Genomic DNA, 10,304 nt, shown 5'->3' with positions numbered 1-10,304 from the left:
CAGAATTTTCTCTGTTAAAAATTATGATAACCACTGTATTATCTTAGTTTAATGTTGTTTCAGTTTATTTTGGTCGTTTTCTTCATAACAAGCATTAAAAAAACGCTAATAGCATGCTAATGTCTCAGTAGCTAGCTAGCTAACTTTCCCGTTCCACTTTAAATAGTCCAGCAGTTCTGATGCCTGAGGCGCCAGAATGTAACTGCTGCACCACTTAAGGTGGAACGGGAAAATTCTAATAAGAAGCTGGTGAATATCTGACTTCAGGTTCGTATCACCAATGAATTAGCGGTGGGCGACAATAAATAATTGCCCCCCTCTTTGAAGGCATATGATGCCCTAAATGTAACTAAAGCCCAGCAGTGAGGAGCTGAACTTTACCCTCCTCTGCTATCACTGAAGATGGGCTGGGTCGCCTACAGAGCAGCACTAGTAGCTGTTAATAAAGCAATGTTTTTATTTTAATTTGAGCGTCCCATTTCATAGATCAAGAATTTAACCACTACCCCTTTGTAACTCAGTTTCAAGGTGTAGGGTGACACTCAAAAACAAGTGGTAGGGGTAAAAAGAAGAAATGGGATTGGGCCTAAATGTAAATGCACGTTTAATGGAGAAACATTACAGCCACATAAGCAGTATGTTCGTCAGTTACTTTAAGTGTGATTTGGACTACCTGGAGAGAAAGGTTTAGTTTGTAAATGTGTATCTGATTATGATGACTGGATGAATGGCAATGTGCAGGCATAAGATAACATGAACTTCATTTAATCAAATTCCATCACGCTTCTCATTAACAGAACGTGGATCAGGTTTGATATTTTATAGGAGAAATGAACACAAAACTGTTCATGAGTCATTATTGATTGTACATAGTCATGCAGTTGGCTTTGATATGTAGTTTGCTTAGTTTCATGTTTTCAGATTTTCTATTTTAATTTATTTTGGTGTTATTTATTTGGTCATTTGTTCCATGCTGGACTGTGGTTCTTTAGTGTCTTGCCTTCTTGCCTCAGACGCTAAATATTGTGGTGAGATATACTGACTGTTTCTTGAACCAACATATGTTTACAGTGTAATGTATGTATGTTATGTATGAGATATACTGGTTCTGGGTTTCTGTGTCTCTTCTGAATTTTTTGCTGAATTATGAATTGTAATGGATTATAAATCTTTTATTGATACTTATCATTTATAAAATGATAAGAAATTTATTACTTAACATATTTTGACAGTTGATCTGCTGGTAAATGAATGTATAAATAAAGAATTTTTTCTTTACAAATTATAATAATGAAATATGAGATGTATTATATAATACACACACACAGACACACACACTTATACACCGATCAGGCATAACATTATGAGCACCTCCTTGTTTCTATGCTCATTGTCCATTTTATCAGCTCCACTTACTATATAGGTGCACTTTGTAGTTCTACAGTTACAGACTGTAGTCCATCTGTTTCTCTGCATACTTTGTTAGCCCCCTTTTACCCTGTTCTTCAGTGGGCAGGACCCCCATGGACCCTCACAGAGCAGGTACTATTTGGGTGGTGGATCATTCTCAGCACTGCAGTAACACTGACGTGGTGGTGGTGTGTTAGTGTGTGTTGTGCTGGTCTGAGTGGATCAGACACAGCAGTGCTGCTGGAGTTTTTAAACACCTCAGTGTCACTGCTGGACTGAGAATAGTCCACCAACCAAAAATATCCAGCCAACAGCGTCCTGTGGGCAGCGTCCTGTGACCACTGATGAAGGACTAGAGGATGACCAACACAAACTGTGCAGCAGCAGATGAGCTGTCGTCTCTGACTTTACATCTACAGCATAGACTGACAAGGTAGGAGTGTCTAATAGAGTGGACAGTGAGTGGACACAGTGTTTAAAAACTCCAGCAGCACTGCTGTGTCTAATCCACTCAGACCAGCGCAACACTCACAAACACACCACCACCACATCAGTGTTACTGCAGTGCTGAGAATGATCCACCACCCAAATAGTAACTGCTCTGTGAGGGTCCATGGGGGTCCTGACCACTGAAGAATAGGGTAACAAAGTATGCAGAGAAACAGATGGACTACAGTCTGTAACTGTAGAACTACAAAGTGCACCTATATAGTAAGTGGAGCTGATAAAATGGACAATAAGCGTAGAAACTCCTTGTTCGTGGTCATAATGTTATGCTTGATCGGTGTATATACGTTTTGCATGGCTCTCAGTATGGGCTGCTAGTTTTGTTCTACTGCCATCCACAGGTTCAGAGAGGTATTGCACGCGTGGATACTTCTCGGTGTCATATAAACAATAACAAGTGGAACCACTAGGGGTCACACCTCATTAACTCTTTAGATTTAAATATTTAAACCTCTCTCTTCATGGCATGTACCTGTATTTTCGCATTTTGTGGCTTTAAAACCTTTTAAAATACGTATGCTAGTTGGCTACATGCGCCAAGTTGATGTGCGAAGCAGGCCAGTGTTTTCCTCCCAATTCCGCATTTCAGGACGACCGTACGGCTTTAGAATGCATCTCTAGACCGCAAAATAAAGACTGATCGCATAAAATCGGCTCCAAAATGTTCCTAAATGTTTCTACACACCGAAGAAACCGAGCTGTTTGGCTCAGAAAGCTCCTTTTGTTGCTCTGCTCTCCATGTGGCGCTTTCCACACAGGAAAGGGGGGTCTGGTCATAAATAATTCACGAACCGCCACGGCTGGGCCAATCAGAGCCGTGCTTTTAGGTCGAGCCTCCGCGAAGGCAGCCAATCAGAGCGCGGGAATTGGATCCCTGCCTTGGCGTGCATTGCAATGCGCGTCATGTGATGGGGCCTGCGAGAAAACGCCAACATGGAGCCGAGACGAGGAGGGCACAGTCCCGGACAATAACACGAGAAAAGAGCCGCGGGGAGACGCCAGCTGTCGTGCATTCGCCCGCCGGGGGTTCAATCAGTGTCAGATCGAAGGTAAAGCGATATAATATGACTCGTATTTTGAGCGCTCGACGCAGCGCGCCCGCCTTCGGGAAAGGGCAGCCTGTGGATGACCCTGCTATCGGGACCCGAGCAGAGAGGGGCCGATCAGAGGCTTTATTTACCTGGCATGTGCTTTGCCATGAGACACGTGTAGTTTTGTGTTTGGATAAAAAAGTTAAGCAGCTCGTGAACTCGGATGTTTCGGCGAGGGCAGGTTTCGGGCTGCACAGGCCTGCTGCTCTGCGCTTTAACGTTGACGCACTTTTCACCAACATGGCAACATTACAGTGGTATGTTTTTGCGTGGTGAGTTACAGTCACCCAGTTTTAATGTGCATGAAACGGGCATATTATTCTGTTTACATTTTTACACGGATACACTACGACCCCTCCTCATAATTAATAAATAAATTAATTATTTAATGAATCTAAACTCGCTAAAAGTGTTTGCTATTTAAATATTTAAAAGGATCATATACTGAATTTTTATTATTATATTATTACTATTATTGTAGTGTTTTATTAACCCCCTCCGAAGCCACCTTATAACATTTGTGAGGTTTTATTTACCAAAATCAGTCATAATTTATTCTGTATTACATTTCCCAAACACTCTTTACCTCTTGGAATGGATCGGACTGTTCTTGTTCCTGTCCCTTTAAGACTGCTGTATGTAAATGACCTCCGTTCTGATTGGGTGCTCATTCAAAAATTCAAAAAGCAGTCCAGGATTGAAACACTCCTTATAACTTCAGCGTGAATGGGCGGGGCTAAACTGGGGCAGGTGTTGTTTATGGGTGGGACTAAACTGCTGCAGGTTCAGAAGGCAGATATTGCCTATGGGTGGGGCTAAACTGGGGCAGGTATTGTTTGTGGGCGGGGCTAAACTGGGGCAGGTGTTGTTTATGGGCGGGGCTAAACTGCTACAGGTCCAGAAGGCAGATATTGTCTATGGGCGGGGCTGAACTGGGGCAGATATTGTCTATGGGCGGGGCTTAACTGCTACAGGTCCAGAAGGCAGATGTTGTCTATGGGCGGGGCTAAACTGCTGCAAGGCAGATATTGTCTATGGGCGGGGCTTAACTGCTGCAAGTCCAGAAGGCAGATGTTGTCTATGGGCAGGGCTAAACTGCTGCAAGTCCAGAAGGCAGATATTGCCTGTGGGCGGGGCTAAACTGGGGCAGATATTGTCTATGGGCGGGGCTTAACTACTACAGGTCCAGAAGGCAGATATTGTCTATGGGTGGGGCTAAACTGGGGCAGATATTGTCTATGGGCGGGGCTAAACTGCTGCAGGTCCAGAAGGCAGATATTGCCCTGGTTTTTGTGACATCATAAAAACAATGAATTCAAAACGTCTTGTTTTTTTGCAGCTTGTTACTTTTCTTATTTTAAAACGAGAAAGGAAAATCCAGCTCTGCACTGTGTGTGCACTTTAATTGTACTGTAAATCCTCCAACAGTTACTAAAACATGATTGCCTCTATTTTGTTATTCTAATCCTGTCTTTTTTCATTCCTTTCCAGTGTTGTCAAACTGTGGCCTTGTGGTGGTAGATTTCCCCCCTTCCTCCACCCACCTTTCTTTAAAAAATCTGGATAGCAACAAATGGTCTCCATAAGTGATAAAGCGGTGACCACTGCTAATGATTCACTTAAGGACCAGGTGATGGTCACCTTGCCCTTCGTAGACATAGGGGGTAGTGAGGGGGGTAGTTCGGCCTCCTGCTCCAGCCCGGAAATGGGCGATGCTGGCACTTATCTTGGTGGCAGCACTGGGGAGGAAGAGGAGGAGGACGCGGCGGGTGCGGAGGAGGCCCTGGGTGTGGCCGGGCTTCCCTGTTTGCCTGATTTTATCTCGCACGTTTCTAGTACCTTCTCCCCAACTCTGGAGGACATTGAGGAGTTCTTGATGGAGAAGATGGAGCTGGTCAAGGAGGATCAGTTGAACCCAGAGGAGAAGTCTCTGGAGGTCATTTCTGAAGAGCAGCCGTCTTCCCCAAGTAAGCTGAATGATCTGGAAGCCAAATCTTCCACAGCGACCCCTGTTAGCCAGAATGCTAACGCTGCGGCTAGCTCGGCTCCGGTGCTGGTTGGAGCTCCGCTGGTGCTACAGATTCAGCCCGTACAACTTGGCGATCCTCTTCCCCAGCCGACCTCCCAGGCTGGGCCAGCCAGCGGGCTGCGGGTGGCACACTTGGTGCTGGGCGTCCAGGGTGGGCAGAACATCACCCTGCTTTCACCGCAGGTGCCCTCAGGAACCCTCCTGCCCATCGTGGGTGAGGCGGGCAGCCAAGATCAAAAGTATGTGAAGATCGCCCCTTTGCCAATCACAGTAAGGGCAGTCGGCATAACAGGCACCAGCTTGGTCAAAGCCATCCCTCCACGCCCGCCCAGACCCTCCACAGAGACTCTGAGGGTGCACAAATGCTCACATCCAGGGTGCGAAAAGATGTACACCAAAAGCAGCCACCTCAAGGCCCACTTTCGGAGACACACAGGCGAGAAGCCGTACTTGTGCAGCTGGCCGGACTGTGGCTGGAGGTAAAACATTTGATCACAAAATACAGTTCAGATCACATTTTTAACCTTTTTAATGCTTAGAAGTCAAGAGTTATTTCACTTTGCCGTACTGTTCAATTTCCATTGTGTAATTACATATTTATTACATTGTAAAATTACATTTACTTTTAACCTCTTATTCTTCAGGGTATATTTTGGTTGTTCCATCTGAATTTACGTGACCAAATCGTAAGGCAAATTCTTCAGTAACTGCATGAAATAAATGTAAATTTTTATTTTTTTCTTTATTTATTTATTTTTGTAAAAGCTCCCCTCAAATGAACAGAAAGTGTGTTTTATGATACACATATTGCAATATGCTTACAATTTACTGCTGAAAGCCAAAAATCTTAGACGCTCTTTGTATTATTTTATAAAAATAATGTTTACAGAGCAGATCACTGAAGAGACGCCATCTGTTTATAGTTTATAGCCCAGATTTGTGGAAAAATGGTTCGACTTTCAGTAGAAAAAAAAAACTGAGTTCAGCTTCTTTTATTATAAGAGTTTTAAAAAATATGACAAAGTGCATTTTAGAACCACTGGTGGTCCCAAGGAGTTGAAGAGGTTAATTTACAGTCTGTATTGACAAGTCTTAACACAATAATAACTATCAGATTTAATTACTAATAGAATATCTCCTCTTTTACTTAAAACAATTGCAGTATTGATTGGAAGTTTAGACTTTAATGAACTACACATGAGAAATAACTGTAATAAAATCATTCCATGCTTTCATTATTGCTGGTCCTAACTGTGAATTCTAAAGGTTAATTATTGACATAACACGATGATTTACTAATAGGGCTGTAACTAATGATTTTATTAGTTTACGACTTTTTTACGATTATTTGACAAGCCTTTATACTACTGTTTCATCTCGTACACCGTTATACTGGTATCCCACAGATAACGTGACATATAAACAGTGCTAACCAGTCATGGATGTTTGAGTCACATTTGAACTGAAAATTAAAGTGCAGGAGTCTCTCCATCACCTCCTGTCTCGTGTGTGAAGTAGTCCACTTTGTTTTCGAGAAGGGGACGTAAAAGAATGGCTGGCCGTTTGGGATTAGCCTCAGCCTAAAATGAAGACCAGACCAGCTGCTGTGCTTTGTGGTGGCAAAGTATTTAAATTTCAGTCAAATAAAACAGAGAAGTTTAATCTACTGCTTTATTTTCTTAAAGAGATGAAGATCATCTGCAGAAGATGCACCCACTTGAGGCGAAAAGTTCACACAAATTTATACCCTGCAAGTTCCCTGTCTCCTCCCAAAATGCATTGCTTTAAAGCATCCTCTGGTACGGCCTGAGGAGCCACCAGATTTGGTCAGCTGCATCAGACAAAGCCTCGGTCTCGGGGCTTCTGAACAATCTGTGGATCAGCTGCTACTGATAGCAGGAGCGACTGTAATACGTTATGACAGTCATGGGAACGAGTTTTCTGTACCACCTTAAATGTACAGGCACCAGAATGTATGCTGTTCCATTTAAGGTGGAACAAAAACTTAAGAAAGAAGCCAACTTGAGCCTTGTAGAAATGCCAGGGTGCCAGGGGTGTCCAAAGTCCGGTTCCTTGGCCAAATGCAGACCCTGGAGAGACTGAATGCATTAAAGGTGGTCTGAGAACCAGTGTGTTGCTGTTTTCCTTTCACTTGACAGTGGCAACAGTACTGTAAACATACACCATGTTGGTGTGCACCACAGACATCTTTTATGGTGCAACGAAATAATAGAAGCCGTATCGCCCCCTACACTTCCTGTAAGGTATTGCAGTCTGTCAGAATGGCCGCACATGTCATATAAACATTATAGAAAGTTTTTAATCCTGTACTGCATGGCTTATAATTTAAAAAATATATTCAAACACTTTTCATAAAATGGTCCTTGATTTGTTTTTTTCAGACCCCATTGTTAAATTCAAAAACATTTAAAAGAAATAATGTGCGCAGGGGTCCTTTTGGAATATGTTGCCTTGAGGCAACATTGTGCGACAATGGGAAGAAATGATACAGAGCTGTGTTACCTGAAGTGGTGAGATCTGGCTTGTGACTGGCTAAATCCATTCCACTGTCGCACAATGTTGCTTCTAGGCAACAAACATATTTCTGCAAATTCTCGTAACAAAAAAATTGCTACTGAATGTTGAAAAAGAGGTTTAAATGTGCCCACTAAGAGATAGTATGACCAAGTACATGTGTTTTGTTGCCTTACTCAAACTCTTCCCTTTATTGTTAACCCTATTGTTGTCTTTAAATATGTATTATTTTATTGAAAAATTAGGAAAATGAGTTTGTTGCCCTAAGGCAACACTGTGCGATTGAGGGTTAAATGTGAAGCACCTATTGGACCTGGCTTGTAACTCCTGCACTCACTCACTTGCTCAAATTTTAACAAGATTGTCCACAAGGGGGAGCTACTGTCACTCTAGTAACCAAAGCAAAAACAACCTGCGTACTTTCTAGGGCTTTGTAGGCTACGGAAATCATGAAAGTCATTCAAATTTTATTCAGAACAAAACACAATGCAAATTAGGTACTACATTGCTGGTGTTTTGTGTCCTTGTTTTTTCTGTAACCGTTGCCGTTGACATCAACTTTGTCCACTAATTGTAGCAGCCCAAACCAAAGAACCACAAATTCAGGATTTTCTATCTAATCTAGATGTTTATCTGCTCTGGTCATAGGTTCTCGCGGTCGGACGAACTGTCCCGCCACCGTCGGTCTCACTCTGGAGTCAAGCCTTACGAGTGCAAGATGTGTGACAAGAAGTTTGCCAGGAGCGACCACCTATCCAAACACACCAAGGTGCACAGGAGCCCACGTGCGAGCAGACTAATCAGAACCAACTTCTGACGCGCCAGGACCCCCATCTCTCGCCACCACCAAACTAGAGCCTGGAGGCTAACGGGGAACGTCAGAGGATCTCTCTCTAAAGAGGCTCGCGAGCTGCAGTCTTCCTTCATTTTCCTTCCCTCCTCCTGTTTTTATTAATAGTTTATCCAGATGTTTGCTTTCTTGGTGCTACAGTAAGCTAACTCAAATCTCAGGGATGTGATTGTTCAGCTCAAAGCAGATTTCTGGCAATCCGCTTGTGTCAGCCGCCAACCCGAGCCTAGCTGATCGCTCCATTCTCTTCATCGGTGTTAAATTCATAGGCTGAGCCATGGAGGATAATGTGGGTTTTTTGCTTTTAACTAAGGTCAAATAAAGAGATTAGGGGGAGGTTTTAGAAGGCAATCCAATGCAAAAGCATGGTGCTAAACGTCTCTAGATGTGGCAGTGCTCCCCAGCAAGTCTGATCTACACCGATCAGGCATAACATTATGAGCACCTCCTTGTTTCTACGCTCATTGTCCATTTTATCAGCTCCACTTACTATATAGGTGCACTTTGTAGTTCTACAGTTACAGACTGTAGTCCATCTGTTTCTCTGCATACTTTGTTAGCCCCCTTTTACCCTGTTCTTCAGTGCTCAGGACCCCCATGGACCCTCACAGAGCAGGTACTATTTGGGTGGTGGATCACTCTCAGCACTGCAGTAACACTGACGTGGTGGTGGTGTGTTAGTGTGTGTTGTGCTGGAGTTGTGCTGGAGTTTTTAAACACTGTGTCCACTCACTGTCCACTCTATTAGACACTCCTACCTTGTCAGTCCACCTTGTAGATGTAAAGTCAGAGACGATAGCTCATCTGCTGCTGCACAGTTTGTGTTGGTCATCCTCTAGTCCTTCATCAGTGGTCACAGGACGCTGTTGGCTGGACATTTTTGGTTGGTGGACTATTCTCAGTCCAGCAGTGACAGTGAGGTGCACCTATATAGTAAGTGGAGCTGATAAAATGGACAATAAGCGTAGAAACAAGGAGGTGGTCTTAATGTTATGCCTGATCGGTGTATATAAAGTATGTAAAGTTTGATTTATGGTTTAGGTCATTCTTGGTTTCAGCCCAAGGCAGCTCAAACGTGCTGTGGTCGTCTCAAAGCTGCCTTAAATTAAGACCAGCACATTCGCTAAATCAGTTAAGATGTTTCACGCTGAAGCCAAGATCCCCATGCTTTTAAATTGTGGCAATATGCACTGCAACGTGAGCTTTAATAATACCCGAATATCTCTACTACCGTGGAGTAGTAGCAACTGCTTAGCACTTAGTGTACTTTTTTGGAGTACCGCCCTCTGAAATTCAATCCAAGATAAGGTCCAATGTGATTGTTTTCACATGTACCTAATACCTTACAAGAGATTTCTCACGTTTTCTTTTATACTGAAGGATGATTTATCTAATACGCTACATGCTAAAGCTAACGCCTGTGCAACTATCAAGAATTATCTTGGCCCAATCACATCCCTGATTGAACCAGATCATGTCAAGGTATCTTCCCACCTTTTCCTGTGCCTCATGTCTCTCTCTCTGTCTCTCTCTCCCAGTCGGTCGAGACTATGCCAAACCAGAGCTCCCTGTTACCTCTGGGACTTACTTCTGGGTAACCGGGTAACTGGGTGACTTCACTACGTTAAAGGACGTACCGCTCATGTACAAGTACTGTAAAACAAGCATATAAGCTATAGGAGAGTTTCTTTTCTCTGTATGTAAAGTATCGTTTCTTTTGAAGAAAAGCTGCTTCCTTATGTTATTATAGTGTGCTTTGCTTCTGATCGATGCATTAATTGATTAATACTCAGTGCACTCGACGTCAATAAGCTACGTTCACCAGGGCAGCCGTACTGTTTCGATCCTTACGGAGGGGCAGCTGATTGTTTCTTGTCGATAT

The 10,304-nt window shown here is 43.2% G+C and overlaps 1 protein-coding gene across 1 annotated transcript; it reads left to right on the top strand.

Annotated features, from left to right (window-relative positions):
* Positions 1–2,808: 2,808 nt before the first annotated feature.
* On the top strand, positions 2,809–8,934 carry si:ch211-117k10.3 (Krueppel-like factor 15). Its single transcript, XM_036560118.1, has 3 exons — positions 2,809–2,966; positions 4,500–5,516; positions 8,221–8,934. Exons 2-3 carry the CDS (start codon positions 4,582–4,584, stop codon positions 8,387–8,389), a joined length of 1,104 nt encoding a protein of 367 aa, XP_036416011.1. The 5' UTR covers positions 2,809–2,966; positions 4,500–4,581; the 3' UTR covers positions 8,390–8,934.
* The last annotated feature ends 1,370 nt before the right edge of the window (positions 8,935–10,304 follow it).

Source organism: Colossoma macropomum, unplaced genomic scaffold, assembly GCF_904425465.1.
Source record: "Colossoma macropomum unplaced genomic scaffold, Colossoma_macropomum, whole genome shotgun sequence".
Classification (NCBI taxonomy): domain Eukaryota; kingdom Metazoa; phylum Chordata; class Actinopteri; order Characiformes; family Serrasalmidae; genus Colossoma; species Colossoma macropomum.
Note: the sequence above shows the minus strand (reverse complement) of the source record. Positions and strands in the feature narration are given on the sequence as shown.